The sequence below is a fragment of the Eupeodes corollae genome, chromosome 1 (assembly GCF_945859685.1).
Source record: "Eupeodes corollae chromosome 1, idEupCoro1.1, whole genome shotgun sequence".
Lineage (NCBI taxonomy): Eukaryota > Metazoa > Arthropoda > Insecta > Diptera > Syrphidae > Eupeodes > Eupeodes corollae.
Genome location: NC_079147.1, coordinates 204,192,568 through 204,212,598, shown reverse-complemented (window position 1 = coordinate 204,212,598; position 20,031 = coordinate 204,192,568). Strand labels below are relative to the sequence as shown.

The following is a 20,031-nucleotide window of genomic DNA, read 5'->3' as shown; positions in this document are numbered from 1 at the left end:
TCTAGTTTAAAAAGAACTGATCTTATTTTTTTTATTCATAAAGATAACTTCCTCAAAAATGGACAAGTAGATTTTGTGCAGCAAAAAATAAAATATGTACTGTTTTCTGTTCAAATAAGGGTCTTCCTGTAGATTTGTATGTTTCCTTGACAAAACTGTATAAAAACGTGTTCCTTTTTGATTATTGTAATGGGTCCGATTTGTCGAATTGAAAATGTTGACATTTCTCGACGTTTTAAGGTCCATATAGTGTAAATAAAAGCATTTTGGGAAAATGTCTGTGCGTGTGTACCTACGTTCGTACGTTCGCGACTTTTTTTTTTGCTGTCCATAGCTCAAGAACCAGAAGAGATATCGACTGCAAATTTTGTTATACAGATAATAATGTAGAAAGATGCTGAAATGAATCTCAAAAAAATTGCGTGGGTGGTTTTTTTTTACAATAGCAGTTAAAACAAAAGGCGAAAATTTTGGTTAACCCTAAATATCTCACGAACCAATAACGCTAGAGACTTCAATTAAATTGCATAGGTATTATATATTGTAACGTCTATATAAGGAAGATGGATGGGGCAAGTGTAATCCTGGTTGATCTCTGAGAAAGTTTAAACCGCAGGACGAACGTTTGCGATAAAATAAGTTTCGCAAAAGTCTTGGTGTTTTGATTTATACCTTTCATTAAATCGATTTCTCTTTCGATTCATCAGACCAAAGCCTTTTTTTACTCTTTTTTAAGTCGACTTATTTTCTATAACATGATTATTTTAGATTTTTGATTTGTCATATTTTTGTATTTCTCCAGAAAAGAACCGTTATTTTGTTTTTAAGTTTTATCTAGAATACTTTCTTAATAATGTTTAATGATCAACAAATTCAAATTCATGGTTCGTGCGATCCAGTCGTGCATTTCAATTGTTTTGCTTTTCGTCCAGTTTTTTCAAAGTTTTTTTTTTCAAGTATCTTAGTCTTGACATTCTTGAATCAGACTGTGATGCAACCCAACCTTATAATCTACCATTATTGTCTGTCAGATATTAAAAAAAAGGCTCGGATGCGGCCCACACTGATTACTTCCCATCCCGTTAGTTTATTTATTTTTACAAATTTTAAAATAACCAACAATATTTAATATAAGGAAATAGTTTAGTTTGAAAATCTAGTTTTGTTAAATAGATTTTTAGTCGAAAACAAATTTTTATCAATTTTAGTAGCATATCTTAAATTTTTACAAATTGAATGAATGAAATTAATTTGAGAGATATCAAGAAACGAACACCATTTTTACCAAATTTGCGTACTATTTCTTGCAGATTTTTTTTTTTATGAAAAACGGACTGTTAGATTTTAATAAAAAAACTGCTAATAATCGAAAATAATATTTTCGTTGAAATAAGAAAGAGTTGAAGACAATATTTTTAATTTTGAAAAGCTATTTGAGTCGAAAGTAAATATTTACGAAGTTTTAAAATTGTTTTTTGTTAGGTTTTAACATTTTTTTTTCTTAAATCAATTTTACCAACTTTTATTGAGTTGTTTTTTTTTTGTAAAAAAAACTGTCAATTCGATTTTTCTCAAAATTTTACTGAATGTTGACAACAATATTTTTTAAATTAAAAAGTAAAAGGCAAATATCTAAAAGTTTTGAAAAGTTATTTGAGTCGAAAATCGATTTTTACCAATTTTTGTTAATTTTTTTTAGGTTTTTAATTTTTTGTAGGTACAAACATTGTCAATGCGATTTTTCTCAACATTTTTCAGAATGTTGAAAACAATATTTCTTATAAGATAAAATAAGATTGAAGCCCAAATTTCAAGTTTTTGAAAAGATATTTGAATCGATATTCAATTTTTACCAATTTTGAGTAATGTTTTTTTTAGACAATTATTATTTATAAAAAAAATGTCAATTAGATTTTTCTCAAAATTTTACCAGATGTTAAAAACTTTATTTTTCGTTGCACAAAATTGGTTTGAAGATAAAATAATTTTGTATTCGTAAAATTTTCGAGGTGACAAATTTTTGTTTAGTTTTTTTTTTTTTTGATTTATAAAAAAACCTTTAATTGGATTTTTTTCAAAAAATATATTTTTATCTGTATAACAAAATTTATTTGTAGTCGATATCTCTTCTGATTTTGAGCTATGGACGACGAGAAAAACGTCGCGAACGTACGAACGTAAAACACAGAAACCAAATCATCTGCACATTCACTTGCCCCTTCTTGCCCACACAATATTTTCATATAGACACAAGCAACTTCTTCTATTCTCCTTACCGGACATTTAACAATCGCCATTCACAAAAAAATAAACAAAAAAAAGATCCAACATTATCACCCGTTTCTTCTTTTACGCACCAAAACGCGCATAAAAAAAAGATATACATTTGTTTGCAACGGACCAAACTTTGTTTTTGTATTCGTTGGCAAACAAAATGACAAATGAGAAGAGAAAAGTTTCTAAAACGAAAAAAAAAAATAGCAAGACAAAAAGAGCTTTCTCAGCTTTATTTTTAAAAGCTCTTGTCTGTTAAGGCTTGTCTGTTAAGAGAAAAAAATGTTTCATTTTTTCCTGCTGGGATGAGACATCTGTATAAATTTATTATCTGTGGTAAAAGTGTTAATAGCCCTGAAGAAGTTAATAAAGTATATTTTCACAATCTACACTCCTTTTCGCATACTAGTTGTAGTCACATACCTGCGCTACAGAGTACGGTCCTTGATCTTTTATCTGCGTTTAATAATGACTGCTCAGCCGGTCCCGATGGTATTCCCCTGATAGTACTAAAAAAATATAATAATGCTTTAGTTGAACCCCTTAAGTTTCTCTAAAAACAAGCGAATTTCCCAGCATATGGAAGAAGTCATTTCTAACACCAATTTTCAAGAAAGGTAACAAGTCGGATATAAGCAACTACAGGCCCATTGCAATGCTTTCTTGTATTCCTAAAGTATTTGAACAAGTTGTTTGTGAAACTGTAGCATTTGTTAGAAAAAATATCATTTGTGAACAACAACATGGTTTTGTAAAAAAAGACCAACCTTTACTAATCTCCTCAAATTCTCAAACATATGTTCAAACGCTTTAGAACAAGGTTATGAAGTTGACTGTGTATAGTTACACTGACTTTTCTAAATTCATCGATAGTTTTAAATTTAAATAAGGTGGGATTAAAATAATTGTTTAGAACCAGTGCCCCACTATCGTAAACGTTCTCATTTTATTTTTTGTTCTGTAATAGTTAAATGTTAATTAAGTTTTGTATTTTGTGCGTGTGTTAGCCTATAACAACTAACACATGCACTTATGATGAGGCTCTGATCGTAGTTTGCACTTGCTATAAGCTTACTACTTTCTGAAGTGTAAAAAAGCTATCAAGTAAAAGTTAAGACTTGTCATGTTTAAAACAGAATTAAAGTTTAAAGCCATTTTAAATGTAAGGCAACTCATAAAATCAGTACCTAAGTGATTTAAAAGCAGTCTTTTTAATAACACTGCTTTGAGGTAAGAATGGGAAACATCTTTGATAACACTAATTTACAAGAAGAGGCCGAAAAAGAATGATTAGAACTATCGAAAATGTATGAAACTTTATCACTCTATGATTTATTTATTTTCTGCAGAATTCCATTTAATGTTTTCTGTAAAAGGGTTCCTTGTCAAATCCTGAGGGATGCTTTGTAGACAATAAAGTTTTTGTATGATGAACTGAAGGTAGAGGTTAGTGAATTAAAGTTCCAATTTTGAAATTTCTGACACTTTAAGCTAACTAGCTGCCTTGGTTAAAATGTACGTTCAGAGAATTCAGTTGACTGCAAATGAAGTCCCTTATGTTGTCTGAAGCTAACCAATATTCCTCATAGCCTTAATCTTTAAACTCACCTCTTTAAGTTATACACTTTTTTTGAAATAGAATGCTTCTTACCTTGAGAATCTTATATATTATGCCCAATATACATAGATCCGCACGTTCCAATCCAATTCTAGCCCCTCAAGGTAGTCATTTATTCATAAACGAAATTTTCCAAAATCACTGCCTCATGTAGACATAACTCTCCTTCAAACAGGTATCTACAATTTCTTAATCTATAAATAAATTAGGTGGCGCAACAGTCGGTAGTGAACCTGGGCCTAGTGACTTGCAACTCCCAACCATTCCTGTGTGCGAGTAATTGCATGGATAGAGGGGACCTACAGTTTTTATGCCGAATACGAACGGCTGATTTGAGAAAGCACTTTTTCATGACAACAATTACTCTTGGAGAATTTGTCAATTCCTAGCAAGAGGCAATACCCGTGAATAAAACTGTAGGTGGCACGGGCAGGGATCGAACTCAAGACCACTCTCATGACAGTCTAACCATTATGTTACGGGTACTACAATTAACTTGCTGTACCAAAAATTGTTTAAGTTTTTATTAGAAAATTCTAAAACTAACTTTTTCATGTATCATCATAATCATCCCATACAGATAGTAGACAAAATAAGAGATCTTGGCCTTTTTTGTGACCGTGAACTTTAATTTCTACTTCAAATTCTGACTCTGGATTTGTTAAAAGATGGTCTAAAAAATGTCCTAACTTTTACGTTATCCGATCACTTTACATGACGTTTGTCAGAACTCTACTCCAATACCTTCTCCGAGAAAATGATTTCGCTTTTATCCTTATCATAACCACCTCCAAATGTAAAACACAAATCATTACATGATCGTAGAGAAATTGCTGTCATACTTTTCATACTGGTCATGTGCTCCGGTAGATAAATTCGAATCCAAATTTATTTGATTTCAAAATCAGCACCTATAACCTCAAATTCCTTTTGGTCCATTACACTACGTTATGTTATACTTATAGCTTAAAATAATCGAAATAATGGGGGGTAAAAAAGTAATACGAATAAGAATAATAATATTTTCGTTAAATTGTTTTTGTGTGTACTTGAAGCATGAGTTTTGTTGAACGATTTTTCATTATGATTTTAATCAGTTTATGTACATTTGACATCTTGTGTTATTTTACATTATGAAGTAGTTTTTGTTCTAAGTCAGGTTTTTCGATATCCATGCCTACTGTGTTGCGGTTGAAATGTCATTTGATATTTTCTTCTCCTGAACGTTTTATATTTAGCGATGCGATACTTTACTCTTTTACTCCTATTTCTAGGAGCCACGATTTTTTGACATTTCCATTTCTTTTAATATGACAGAACAGAGAAGTAAAATTAACTATTAACTGTCCTCTCTCGGCCTCGCTCATTTATAGAAACAACAATATTTTGGTAAACATACAACCATCTTTTTCGCATGAACTGAAAACAAGACACCTGATAAAAATTCAACGAACAGAATGAATAGGACGATAACGAACGGCGAACAGAACAAAAAGCAATAAGGAAAAATAATAATCTGTCAAATCGAACAAAAGAATGAGATAAGCTTATTAACGATATGAGTTTGAGAGAGTGAGAAGATATTTATTTGGTAAAAAAGTTCTATTCATGTTTGGCTGCTTTCACTTTATCATCGGGTTGACGGGTTGCTCTTCTGTACTTTTGTAATAGAAAGACAAAAATAATAATAAAATCTTATACAAAAAGTTTAGATTATTTTATATATTTATTTTTGTTTGTACATCTATTTATGATTTTGACATTCTTAAAAGAAAAAAAAATGACTCCGAAACAAAATATATAAAAAGAAAAAAAACTCAGAAGAATATACATATGTACGAAGTACGATAGTGTTACTGTCAAGAAAAATTTAGATTTCAAGAATATTATTTGTCGATTAAATTTTAATTAACCAAACAAGTCCAGGGGCACTTTAATCAAATATCAAACAACAATTAATTGACTTTCGAAATCGTCGATCCGAGACAAAGGGTCTCACCCGTAGTTTCAAAAAATCTTGTAAGAAAAAGTTAGTGGGAACTTCAAACTGCGACGAAGTTTATTAAATTTAGTTGGTTAGTGTTTGGGTTTTATTTGTGGAGTAAATCTCATGTGTTTAAGTCGTAGTGCTGGAGGAAATTGTGGAACGGATTAAGCGTATCATGGACAGCAGCAGTTCGGTGGCCCATCATCATCGTAACAGACAGCAGCAGTCTCATGATCCGCCTCCACCATCCTCGTATATTTTGCTCGATGGAATTGTGGTTGGAAATCATATTGGCAATAGAGTAATTGTCAGTAACAGTGGGTCCACATCCACACATTCAGGCGGGCAGCCTCCTCCAGGTTTGTCGGGTTGTGGTGGATCCCAAAACACAAAGAAATCATGGTCTGAATTAACTGCTGTGGTCAATGACCAGCGTAAACAGGTTGCCAATTTATCGAGTATGGTTCCAATGGATGTTAACTTTAGAACATTATCGGATGGCAGAATTCGTATATATTTCTTGAGTACGCCACCCAATGCATGGGAAACTACTCTCCTATCGACGGATGTTCATTTCAATGAACCGAGTTCACCTTCAAAAAGGTTATTTTATTTTAATAATATATGTTAACAATTTGTTTTTAATGAATGGTCAACACATTTAGGCTTAATTGGAACCTTGTGCTGGAACAGTCAATATCTTCTGTTGCTGGCAGCAATGTTTGCTCCAGAGAATTTCAACTGTTGCAAGAACGAAAGAGATTGTCAACTTGGGGTATTACATCCTATGAACTACACAAACCCAGCGGGAAAATTGTCTTTCCAGTTTTGAGTGATTTGTTTCAATGTTTAGATACGGGTTATAATGTAAGTTTCCCTTCTTAGCAATTCGTACACTACACATTAATATAATTTTTCAATTTAAAGCCTGCTCCATTATTTCCAACACAACTGCGAACGTGTCCTGCTTGGGCAGCTCTAGATCCACAGATATGTCCACAAAACTCAGATTTAATAGCTTACATAAGTGGTGGTGATATCTGGGTAACACACACATTAAGTGGCCACGAAGAGCGCTTAACCTTCGCTCATGATGGCCGCCGATCATTTGCAGATGATCCTTTAAGTGCTGGAGTACCATCGTATGTTATGCAAGAGGAATTTAGTCGCTATCAAGGCTACTGGTGGCAACCAAACTGTGAAGGTTTGTTCTTAGAAAATTATATTTCATTTTGAAAGAGTTAACTAAATGATTTAAAAATGTTACGTTTTAGATGGAATTTATCGAATAGTTTACGAGGAGGTAGATGAGTCAGATGTTGGTTTGTTTACATTTCCTTCATCTCAAGCGGTTGTTGGTGAATTAGAAGAATACCGTTTCCCACGAGCTGGTACACCCAATGCAAAGTCAAAATTAAAAATGGTTCAATTTGTTCTGAACGAATCCCTGCAAATAAGCGAAATATGTTTGAAAAATCTCCCATACTCTTTGTCGGTGGTTATGCCTTGGCTGGAGTATATCGTTCGAGTTGGATGGACACCAGATTCAAAATAGTAAGTTTAAAAGATTTCTTTTATCAAAAAGTCTTTTAAAGTGATTTTTTAATTTGTTTTTTTTTTTTTTTTTCTTTTAAAGCGTGTGGATGCAAGCAATGGATCGAAAACAGCAAAGATTAGATCTCGTATTAATACCTTTGGATAATTTTTGTGAGACCTACAGTAGTACCGCTTCATCGCCATCTGGGTCAGCGGATCATAGTTGGAAAAGTACATACAGTAGGACCATAAGCCCACTTCATGTAAGTGATTTTATTGTTTCCATATTAATTTTGATTATTTAAAATAACAAAGAAGTATTATACTGAACGAAGACTGTTTCAAAATTTGCACTAAGTTTGGCAGGAAAAAGACGTAAAATTTGAATTTAACGGAACGAAATTTTATAATATTTGGACTTGTAACGAATAGTATCTTCTTTTTAAATGACATGGTTCGGTATCCTTTTTGTTATAAGAGTGAAAGTTTGCATATTTGTCACATAAATGCAGAACAAGTTTAAATGCCAACCTTCGAATGTTAGTTTTATTTGATTAAAAGAAAGCCAGTTACATTTTACGTGTGCTTGTGTAGTGCTGTGTGTTTATGTACACATGATCACTATCAGTTGTAACTGTACGACATAAACATAGCACGTATGTGAAAAAGATGTTTTGACATTGAGTGAAACTAAGATAGTTGAAGATTCCAATCGTTCGGAATTCAACCAGAATAAGCTTTTATTCTTTTCCCACCATGGAATAGCCGTTACTATCAGCCATAACATGGCTCTAATGGCCACTCATGTTTTCTTGAACGAGCTTTAAATCTTGACAGAAATTAAACTTTTAACGAATTTAGTAATCTCTATCCCCTCAATTCAAAGAATTGTCTTCACTGGTCCATTGTATCGTATATGCAAATTTCTCATGCCAAAGAAACCCAGTTAAAGAAAAAACCCCTACGAGAAAAATATGAGAAAACCAACTAGGACGGCCCCATCGACTCCTTCAGAAACTTTAAATGGCTGAAACTCAAGTTCGATGGAGAAGCATAGTGTTCTCAAAGCATAGTGTTGTAAAGAGGTAAGGGTTTGAGATGTAAGTTTCAATTGTTATAAAGCCAACCCTAACGTATAAAACAGTAATAAGTTCAAACAAGCTAAGACCTTCAACGATCATATTTGACTTACCAAATTTTTACACGACCAGAAATTACGGCAAAAAATACTACAATGTCCCAAAGGTAGTAAATACTTCTGGTCATTTGTAATACCAGGTCATCTTTGGTTCAAACACTCGTTTGCAATGACACGAGATAGTGTTCCACCTATTGTTTTAAAGAGGTGGTCTTCAACGCTAGCATAATCACTGATGTGGGGGATATTTTAGCAGTAGTATTATTGAATTTTTACACATAGTTATTAAATATAAAATTAATTTAATTTGAACTCTCTTACAGGTTCTTTACTCCACACAAACAGACACCTGGATAAATGTACATGATCTGTTGTATTTTCTTGAAATAACCGATACAACAGTTACATTTTTATGGGCATCGGAAGAGACTGGCTTCAGGCATCTATATTTAATTACCTCGAGTTTAAGTGGAACACCAGCAGTAAATGGCTGCAAGGACAACGCAATGCAAAATGAAAATCTAGAGAGTCACAATGCTTCAACTTTAGTTCCCATTTTAATAAATAAAGTAAATTATTCACTATCCTTTAATTGTTGACAAAAAAAATGATAAAGAATAATTATATTGCAGGTTGCTATAACTTCTGGTGATTGGGAAGTACTTGGACGAAACCTATGGGTTGATAAAGCACAGCAATTAGTTTATTTTCTTGGCTTAAGAGAAACACCATTAGAAAAGCATCTGTATGTAGTTAGTCTTCAGAGACCCGAACATGTTCGTTTACTTACAGAACCTGGTTATTCGTATCAAATTGAATTTGACGAGGTGATTTTGAATATCTTTAAAAACGTATCCATTAATTTGTTTCATTTTCTTTGAACAGGAATGCAAATTAATGATGCAAGTTTATTGTAATATTCAACGTCTTCCATCGTGTAAAGTGGTGAAGGTATCTCAAAGTTGTCAAAGTGGCGGTGTAAATGGAATCCAACTTATACCAATGGGCTATTTGCATGAGGGCGCCCAACCCGAAGCACAGTATTGCCCACAAATCTATCGGCCTAAACTGCCATCAGGTGATGTTGTATATGCGATGGTTTTTAAACCACACAATTTTCAATTAGGTGTAAAGTATCCTACAGTTTTGAATGTTTACGGTGGACCTGAGGTTCAAACTGTTAATAATACTTTTAAAGTAAGTTAATTTATCTTTTTTTTTTATTTTGTGTTTAAATATTGTTTTCTTTATAGGGAATGAGACAACTACGAATGCACATGCTTGCAGCGCAGGGATATTGTGTTATATGCATCGATTCAAGAGGTTCCAGACATCGTGGTATCAAATTTGAAAGTCATATACGTTGTCGCATGGGAACTGTGGAATTGAAAGACCAAGTTTATGGACTTCGAATTTTGGCCGAACAATTAGGATACATTGATATGAATCGTGTTGCTATACATGGTTGGTCATATGGTAAGTTCCAAATGTAAAAGAAAGATCTAGACGGACACTAAAGGGTTTTTTTTTCTTTAGGTGGCTACCTTAGCTTAATGGGACTAGCTCAATTTCCAGAAATTTTTAAAGTTGCTATAGCTGGTGCCCCAGTAACTAATTGGGAATTCTATGATACTGGTTATACGGAACGTTATATGGATCTACCGCAGAACAACCAACATGGTTATACCATGGGATCGGTGCTGAATTATGTGCATTCTTTTCCAGATGAGTAAGTTCTTATTAGAAAAAAAAATGTCTAAGTTTTTCTCAACTTATTCTCTTGTGTTCAATTTTTCAGGACGCATTTAAAATTGATCTGAATCAATATAATAAAACTAATATGCTTCTCTAATTTAACAGGGATAACCGTTTGCTCATCATTCATGGCTTAATCGATGAAAACGTACACTTTTACCACACGTCACAACTTATAACCGCTCTCGTCAAAGCCAACAAACCCCATCAATTGCAAGTTTATCCTAATGAAAGACACTCATTGAGAAATCTCGAGTCAAGTAAGCATTACGAAACAAAATTATTATCTTTTTTGCAAAATAATTTATGAAGTTCATAAGTTATCCCGTCATTTATATGGACACAAAATTCAAAAAAGGAAAGCTAAACAAAAAAAAAAAACAAAAAATCGTGTTGCAATATTAAACAATAGTCGTATGTAAGAAAATTTTAAATATATATAAAAAATTATACCAGAAAAAAAAGATATAAAACATTTTATTTTTTAATGTAGAGTGTTATTTGTTTTTGTCACTTTTAACTTTAAATAATTTGTTGTTTGACGCGCTACTATACAGAAAAAAATATTGTTATGCAAAAAATTTGAATATACATAAGAAAAATCCCGACTTTAAATGTTTTTATTTTACTAAATCTGTATAAATACTTTTTTGTTATATCTATTTTACGATCATGCAAAATATTTTCATTTTTAAGCCTTGTGCACCTGTACAAACAAATATTAATCACCATTAACTTCTGACTGACTTTAAAGTAAATTTTAACTAAGTATAAAATATATTATTGTAAGTTCTGATAGATCAATGTTTAAAACAATTATTGATTTATTTTGAACCCAAATTAGTGTATATCATCTTAACAATGTAAGTTTTCAACTTTATTTTATGGGAATGATTACAACTCCGTTGCTTATGCCATTACAAAAGAAAAGAAATATTCACCCATAGGGAGGTAAACGATCAGGGAACAATTTTCTCCTATTCCTACGAAATTTATATCATCTTAACGTTCTGATAAACAAAAATCGAAGAACCTCGGACGATGCATGCCGAACAAATTAATTAGAATGAAGAACACATATAATGTCATGCGTGCTGAAAATTTTGTTGTCTCCGATTCAGTTTGAAAGACCACTTTAAAATCTTCCCATCGGAGTTTTTTCCAATCGGAAATTTTCACTGATTGGTTAAATGGATGGGGTTGAAAGATACAAAATTGGGTATTATTATCTTTCAAGCTAACTTATATTATGGCTTTTGTTTAAAAGAAGACATCAAACCGAGAGTCAGTTTGCTTTATTTAAAAAAATGTGTTTCTTTTCCTGTAATAATTCATTTTGACTCGTGGAAACAAAAATACAAATGGGTCAGTGCAACTTAAATTAACTATTAGATACTTACGAGTATTTATATTTTCAGTGCGAAGCTAAGTATAACAACAAAACATTTTTGTATAGAAACAAACATTTTTTTTACAGCTTTGCAATTTCCTAAGTAGTTTTGCTAGTGTTTAAACAACAACATCAAAAAAAGAAGAAAACTGAGGTGAAATCGGGTACGGTGATCTTAAAAAATGACAATGTAAGGTGATAACAAATATATTGCTTTAATGCTGTCACTACAAAAAGTTTCTTTAGCAATGTGAATAAAGCTACTAGCCGCTTACCTAAACAAGAGCAAAATGTTCGCAGTTAACTTGTTTCTGTTAAAAAACAGGGCAAAGCTTTCAAAATTCGAAAAAAAAACAAAACCTAATTTGGTACTTTTATTTAGATATATTATCGGAACCACTTTAAAATGTGGCCATACAAAAATGAATGTTGACAATTCTAATCGGAAATTGATAAATCATCTTACATATTCGGAAGACTCACCTTAGCCGATTTTACCTCCGTCCTCAATACCAACAAGTTAATGAAAATTTTCCAAAATCGTTTGCATCCCCTAATCTTTAGACTTGTTTGTTCCTTATTTGTTCATAACATTAATAGTAAGCAATGCCTTTTCTGGATCAATCGTAGAAGAAAGTAATTAAATGCTTTAATCTAATTTATATCAAACTCGCGAATACCAAATTGTTTTAGACTTTTTATTATAAAAATTACAATCTAATTTAAAAATAAAACCAGAATTTTTCATTTTAAATCCTTTTTCCTGTCAGATGTTAATGCCTTCAACAATTGTAAAATGTACATATATATACGAGCTTTGATCGATCCGCTCTTTGATTATTATAAACGACAAAAATACAAACTTACACAAAACTTACATTTTCCCTTTCGTTCTCAACTAATTTTATTTAATATTCTACTCATATGCAAAATTGCGGTTAGAGCTCTTTATATTTTTAAAAATATATTACACAAATCTAAACGCTTTATTAAGTTCTTTTCATCAAATCAAAATAAAATCTAAAAAAAAAATAAGTAAATAATTTTGTTATTATTTATATTTTTTATATATACAAAAAAAAAAAAACATTTAGCTACAAGTTTCTTTAAAATGTTTTTGACTTAAATTGTTACAAAATAGCTTTTAAATAAGAGAATATAAGAAAAAAATTATGTATAGAAATAAATAAATAAAAAAAACTATTTTTTATACACTCTTAATGTGCAGCCATTATTTGTTCATTTTCTATTACAAATTATTAAACTAAATATAAAACAAAAATATATATTATTTAAATATATATAAAAATATTAATAATAAGAAGAAAAAAACACGAAAATAAATAATTAATTGCAAATATTTTTGCGTAGAAATATTAACGAACAAAAATATAACAAACAAAAATTAAATAAAAACCGAATAACTATTGTTTTATTATGAAAAAAAAAATAATAATATGTATTAATGAATGTTAAAGCGAAAATAATAATAATTATTATTATATATAATAAATCGATCTTAAGGAAACTTGCATTTGTGTTTACTATTTATTTAACAGGTAAAATATATAAAGTCACCACGAACCCGTTGGAAAACTACGAAATATTATGTTAAATCGTCGATTTTGCGTTATTAATTTTCAAATTTAAAAAGATTAAGCTGATAGACTATTATTTTCATAGTTGCAAATTATAAACATCCTAAAAGTAGGCTATGTAATGCATGTGACAAATGGAATTAATTTATTGCATATCCTGAGAAGCTTAACGTTCCGCGGACTATTATTTTATTGCATACTTTGAGGAGTTTTAAATTTTCGCTAAACATAGCTCTCAACCTGCTGACATTGCTGAGCGCCTGGTGATTCACACATTTATGGAAATAAAATTTTAGTTTCAGATTCATTCATTTTAGATTCAGAATTTGAATTTTTCCCAAAGTATGCACCATATTTCTGTTAGATAATGTCCTAACTTTGTTTTCATATACAAAGGTCCTAATGATGCATCTTTTAGTTTAAATAGATTTTTATTGATAATTATAATAAGACTTGTGCGTATTAGGAAAATTTGTAAAAGAGAATCCGGTTAGAAAGAAGATACCGATGCACAGTAGTTTTGAATGACGGCACATTGTAAAGAGTGGAAAATATTGAGACTATATAGCATTCCGAAACTGTACTCAAGAGTAAACTTCGTACATTCGTACACCAACGGGTATTGCGGATGAATTGTTTGATGGGAGGAATACAACTGGCAATTTCACTATGAGAGTTATACTCGAGTTTTGAACGAACAAAAGCTTTGGAAATTGAAGCTAGTTCAGAAAGGTTAAGAAACGTTTTTGCTTCGTCGGAAAAAACGCATTTTTTACGATGTCAAATATGTGATCACTCCACAAAAGATGAGGGAGGATTACCCTCTTGCGACAATGGACAGCGGGAACGTTCATCTTGGAACGTGTCAAAAAAAAAATGTTTTACCAAATACGGCATAGTGGAAAATCTACATTACTAACGGATTTGGCGATTCGTGTTTTTAAGATTCGTAAGAGTTCCTGACTACGATAGAATTCGGAACCTGAGAAAAATGGAAGTGTAAAAACAGTGTAGTGTGAGAAGTTCTTTTGTTTATGCTTTGTTGAACTTTCTTTATCTTCATTTGAGAAGCATGTTTTAATTTGGCAAACTTCCTAGTTTTTGAACAATGCATTATTTGTGGTTGTCACGACGACTGGGTATGCAGTGTGTAGTGAACGAATTACTTTAGATAACTTCAAATAAAAATGTTGCACTTTATTTTAAGAGTTCGAAAATTACTTCAAAAACATTTGTAAGGTTAAATTGGAATAATTATAAAGGAATTTCGGAGTGGATTAAAAAAAAAATTTAGAGTTCAATTTGTAAGTACTTACTTGTTGATACCTTTTGTCTTAATAAGAAAACAAACTAAAAATTGTTGATTCATACTTTTTATTTTATATAACTAAATTTTAATCAAAGTCTGCATTTTTATTATTTCGTGTAATTTAATTGTAATTTTAACCTGTGGGTTTATGCATTTTTCTATTTAGTTTTTTTTTTTTTAAATTAATAATTCCAATTAATTTATTTTATTTATATTTTTTTACATAAAAACAAAGGAACTATATATTTCAGTCTTCTGAGTGTAAATATCTGTGTTTTAACCATTTCAAATATAAATTTCAAATACAATATTAATATTACCATTTAGAGTTTTTTATTTTATTTTTTGTTTGTTTAGTTTTAGTTTAAGTTTTATTGTATTTTAATTTTTGTATTTAATTAAACATGGGTTATCTATTTTCTATTTAATTGGTTGTATTGAATTAAAAACTAATAAAAATTGGTTTTAATTTTTGTTCAGTTTCTATGATTGAGTTATTTTTTGTTGTTGTTGTATAAATAACACATGTTTTTAACAATTTTTGTTTGTATTTAATTTAATATGTTTTACTCATTTTATATAGTTTGTAAGTTTATATAGAGTTGGAACTTTTTGTTGTTTTATTTTCTTTATAGAATTGAAACTAAATGTATAATAATTATATATTAATATCTAAAATTGTTTGTATTAAAGAAGAAAAATAATTTAACTATTGCATTTGTGTTTTTTTTTCTTTTCTTTTGAACAGGAATTTTTCTTTTGTTGCACTTCTTTTTCTTTTGTTTGTTTATATTAATATAAAAAAGACAATGTTGAATAAAGAGAGTTGGTTGAAAAATAAAGAGAGAATGTGTGTGTTTTTGTTTATAAGAAACCGCATTGTTGTGGATGAAAATAATAAAAATAAAACATTTATTTATTTAGAACAAAAATAAAATCAATTGAGAAATTGAGATTTTTTTTCGGTTTAAAAAAATATAGCCTACTGTTTTCGTTGTTTTCTATTTAAATTATTATTTTATCCGACTATTTGCAGCGCATATTTCGATTATAAATTGTGTTTGTTTATGAACGTAATATCTATTTGTATGACTAATTGAATAAATTAATAGAATTGAAAATATTGTTGTTCTTTGCTCAGGATTTTTTTGTTTTAATTTTAAATTTAAAAACTATTGCATTTAGGGGTTGTGGTGTGAATTCATGAGAGAAAGGGAGAGAGGAAAATACTCTCACTTCGTTTTTATGTTTAGTCTTTTACTTAAAAGCAAAAAGAAAACAGAAAAAAAATCAAAAAATTCGATTAGTTTGTAAAATAAAATAATAATAATAATAAAAAACACAAATAAAAACGGAATAAAACTATATTAATAAATTTTGTTTTTGTTTTATTGTGTTGATTTTTTGTCTGCTATTTCGTTTTGTTTTTAACTATTAGTTAATTTTCATATATTTGAATATTCACATAATGTATACATATATATTTGAAATAAAAAAGAAAACTCGTTCTTTTGTTTGTACTTTGTTGTGTAGAACATAATTTCAACGTTAGTAATAAAATAAATATAGTAATGCAGTAATTAATATTGGTTGTTTATATTTTTTATTTTGTGTGAAGAAGAGTTTGGTAATGTTTTTTTTTAATATAAAATATTTGTTTCTTTTTAATTTAAGTTCTATTTGTTTTAGCTTGTTATTTTCTATTGATTCTCTATCTTTACACTGATTTTCTGGTTAAAATTACTGCTATTTTTGCATACTTTTGCTCGCTTACTAAAACGAAATCCTTTGTTTTTTTTCTTTCTTGTTTTTTTTTGTTTATACAAATTAATTTATATTTTGTTTTGGATAAGAGTTTTTTGTATATATATAAGGTTTGTTTATATAAAAAGCCTAAGCATAGACTAAGAACAATATTTTTTTGTTTAATAGCTATAGTAAATGTTTGCTTTTGCTTTTATTCAAATAAGTCTACTAACAACTTTTTTCTTGATATTTAAGATACAAAAAAGACAAAAGAATTAAGCTAAATACACGTAATGCCAAAATAATATAATATAAATTAATATTTCATTATTTTATTTTGTTATCATTTATTTAGTTTTATTATACTTATTTGTATAAAAATGTAAAATGTATCCCCGTTATTTTGTAAAACTATTTTACATTTTGGTTTTTTATATAACTATAAAATTAAATTATTTATAAAATAATGTCGATTAGGAGTGATGTGTGGCAGAGATTTGCGGTTGCGTTGCGTCATTTTATTTTTGTTTAATTTAAATTATTATTATTGAATGTTAAATTGAAATTCGTTAAGTTAATTCACATATTATTAAGTACAAGTTTTATTTGTATTTATTTTAAATTTTGTATGTGTTTATTTCATGCCAGAATTATTAATTCAAAAGAAAAAATTTACATTCTATTTACTATAAAATATTTTATATATAAATGTGGATTTAAGCAATTTTACACAACTAACAAATCAAGAAAGAAAAAACTAAATGATCTACATGCAAGCAAAAAGTTCTGAAAGTTTTGTTTTTATATTTTTGTTTTAATTTATGGCGCATCAAATATTTTATAATATAACATTAGTTTATTTATACTTAAAAAAAAATTAATTGAAACTATGTGTTACTTTTTTCTCTCCATTAGATGCTAAATTAACTTATTTAATAATAAAAACAATTAAAACTTTATACTTTATATTTCTTTCTTTTTTTGGTACTGTTATAAATTTTTTTTCAAGTTTTTGTTTTTTTTTATTTTTTTTTTTCTGTATAAAAAGTTTTAATAAATTATTTTATTATTATTTTTCGATTTATGTATGTTTTCTCTTTTATATAACTTTATATATACAAAACTAAAGTGAAAACTATTTACAATCAAAAATTACATTTTGAATAAAAGAACTACTTTAGAGCATTGCATTTATTTATATTGGTTAGTTTTTGTAATTTAAATTATTTATTATAATAAATTCTTATAAATAGTTCGTAAGTTTATGTTTGAAATTGTGATTTTTCGACTTCTAATAAGATATTCCATTTGGGTTGAATGGCTTAACATAGTATAAAAATTTTACTTCGATTTAAGTGTGCGCTTGAAAAAAAGAATCAATGAAGATTTAAAATTTGATCACGAAAGAATTTATGATTTTTAATTTGAAAAATTGAAATTTCACCCATTACATTTCCAAAGTAGTAATAAATATTTTATTGAAAAATAAATTAAACTTGGATCCAATGGCTAGGAATAGATAAAGAAGTAAGATGTTCGTTTTATTTGTTGGACTGGTTTGAGAAAGCTTTTAGTGGTCGAATAAATCAAGCTATTAAAATACTGATTACAGTCTATTGCTTCATGACTACTCCTTTTGACCTTGTTTGATTTTATTTTAATTTTATTTTTTATAAAAAAAATATATAGGTATTTACAATACATATATACATGTATGTATGTAATTGAATGATTGTTCTTATCCTTCGCGTCCAATAAATCCATTTGGTGGTACTGCTTTTGAGGGTAGTTGTTGTTGAAGCCATTTCTCTTTCAATTGATATGGAGTCTTTGTCTTTGTTGATGTTGGTGTATTGCTAGTATTAGAAGTCGGTATCACCGCTGATGATGCTTCGCTATTAGTATTTTTATTGTCCTTAAGGCTAATAGGGTTGCTAACACCTGAATTCAAAAACAATTCATGTGCTAATGATATAATTGGTTGATTCTGATTTTGTGATGATTTGGTATCCTTACAATTACTACTGCTAGTACTTAATAAATAATTAGTATTATCCTTATTTAGATTGCATTGTTCTGTGGTTTTATGTTGTTGTTGTTGCTGTCTCGGTTGCATAGTATTGTTGCCTTGGTTCCTATTGCTACTCCCACTCGCGGCACTGCTACAGCTTTCAGTTCGAGAACGGGATGATGTTGGAGGATGTGCATCGGATTGTTCATTCTGCCTTACTGATACATTAAGGGATTCATCAAGAATCTGATAATTGGGATTCTTGCTGGTGTGACTTGGTGTTAAGCCGGCAAAAAACGATCGACTTCCGGCCGCTCCAAGTTCCACATTGGGCGATATGGAGGATTTTTTTGAATTATTATTGTTGCCATTATTATTGGATGATTCCGATTTGGCACTTTTATTGTGCTGCTGACCAGATGGCTTGCTATTATTATTCTTAAATAGACGACGCTGAAGGAAGTTCAAAGGTACTAAACTATTACTGACATTTTGTACTGTGGAAGCCACAGCTCGCTTAAGGCTGCTGGGATATTTCGATGATGGATGATATTTTATTGGTTTTTGAGCTGTTGCTGTTGAATTTGCATTTGAATCGTCGGATGTGTTATTTTGATGTTGGTCGTTTTCATTGTTATCGTAAGACGTATCAGGTTGAACATATTCGGCATTTTCTTGTTTGCCAGAAACAGAGGCTATTGATGCAGTTTTTGCTGCTGCTGCGGATGTCGATGGAAGCGATAATGATGGATTACTTTGGTTCATTATTATGCGTGGACTGAATTTAGAATGGTTACCGGGCGTACTGTTTATTATTATTGCTGAGCCAAGACTGAAAATTATTATTTTGTATTTATTGGTGCACAACAAATTAAATTAATAATTAAAAATGAAAGAAAAAAAAAACACAACAAAATATTTTACTTTTCATTTTAACATTAACATGAAATATTTTTTTTTTTTAATGCATGAGATGTGACATCATTTTTATCCCAAAAACAACTACAAAGTGAAAGAGCATGAGAAAAAGGTGTAAAACCACTTAAATAAAAAAAAAAAAAAACATTTTAAACATACCAAAAACTAGAATTATCATCTAACAAATTGTGGCTAAAACAAAACCCAGAATAATTAACTTGAACAAATTGATATTTTTTTTAACTACAAAGCAAAATAGTGATACAAAAAAGAGGTGACTATTATTATAAACAAAATCCAAAATCCATAGTAAAAATGCTACGTATTTAAATTAAAACATTTTGTATAAATTATTTTTTTTAATTAATAGAATAGAACTTTCAATGAGGGAAAGACCTATCAGAAACGAGCCCATAGAAGAGACGGATTCTTTTAAAACAGGTAGTTTTAGAGATGAAAATACAAAAATAAATAAATTAATCTACTTTTAAACATTTGAAATTTTAAAAATAGTCAAAACTGAGGCATGGCAAACCTTCTCATTGGAAATAATGTTATCAGAAAAAAACCATAAACTTTATTGGCAATTTTTGAATATGCAAAAAGGATTCACTTTGAAAAAGGGCATAGAGAGTATATTTTAAAACTAGGCTTAAGATCAAACTATTATTAATCTACGTTAAAAATAAAATAAAATAAAATAAAATACAAAAACAAACATAAACACACACTTTAAACTTAATATATACCT

At 29.4% G+C, this 20,031-nt stretch overlaps 2 protein-coding genes across 8 annotated transcripts in view; one reads left to right on the top strand and one right to left on the bottom strand.

Moving 5' to 3' along the window:
• Positions 1 to 5,231: 5,231 nt before the first annotated feature.
• On the top strand, positions 5,232 to 10,916 carry LOC129938673 (dipeptidyl peptidase 9). Of its 3 annotated transcripts, XM_056046353.1 has the most exons (12): positions 5,242 to 5,967; positions 6,020 to 6,482; positions 6,545 to 6,746; positions 6,807 to 7,083; positions 7,154 to 7,433; positions 7,516 to 7,678; positions 8,877 to 9,122; positions 9,186 to 9,380; positions 9,439 to 9,750; positions 9,807 to 10,029; positions 10,090 to 10,282; positions 10,414 to 10,916. In XM_056046353.1, the coding sequence occupies exons 2-12, from the start codon at positions 6,055 to 6,057 to the stop codon at positions 10,616 to 10,618; spliced, it is 2,724 nt and encodes a 907-aa protein (XP_055902328.1). In that variant the 5' UTR covers positions 5,242 to 5,967; positions 6,020 to 6,054; the 3' UTR covers positions 10,619 to 10,916. The 3 variants fall into 3 exon arrangements, with proteins under 3 accessions (XP_055902329.1, XP_055902328.1, XP_055902327.1); XM_056046354.1 differs by having other exon boundaries at positions 5,232 to 6,482; positions 10,352 to 10,492; XM_056046352.1 differs by having other exon boundaries at positions 5,242 to 6,482.
• A 3,737-nt stretch (positions 10,917 to 14,653) lies between these two features.
• Positions 14,654 to 20,031, bottom strand: part of LOC129939889 (insulin-like receptor) — a 153,415-nt gene continuing 148,037 nt past the window's right edge. For 3 of the 5 annotated variants that reach the window (XM_056048073.1, XM_056048072.1, XM_056048071.1), the window contains exon 21: positions 14,654 to 19,194. In XM_056048073.1, the coding sequence (XP_055904048.1) occupies positions 18,090 to 19,194 (1,105 nt within the window). In that variant the 3' untranslated portion in view covers positions 14,654 to 18,089. The remainder of the gene's footprint in view (positions 19,195 to 20,031) is intronic. The other 2 variants (XM_056048074.1, XM_056048075.1) reach the window with 2 other exon arrangements.

Excerpts from the sequence above, each read along its gene's own strand:
- LOC129938673 (XM_056046353.1), top strand. The coding sequence starts at position 6,055 with ATGGACAGCAGCAGTTCGGTGGCCCATCATCATCGTAACAGACAGCAG. Across the intron at positions 6,747-6,806 it reads GTTTAGATACGGGTTATAAT|CCTGCTCCATTATTTCCAAC; the intron begins GTAAGTTTCCCT and ends TTCAATTTAAAG. Across the intron at positions 7,084-7,153 it reads GTGGCAACCAAACTGTGAAG|ATGGAATTTATCGAATAGTT; the intron begins GTTTGTTCTTAG and ends GTTACGTTTTAG.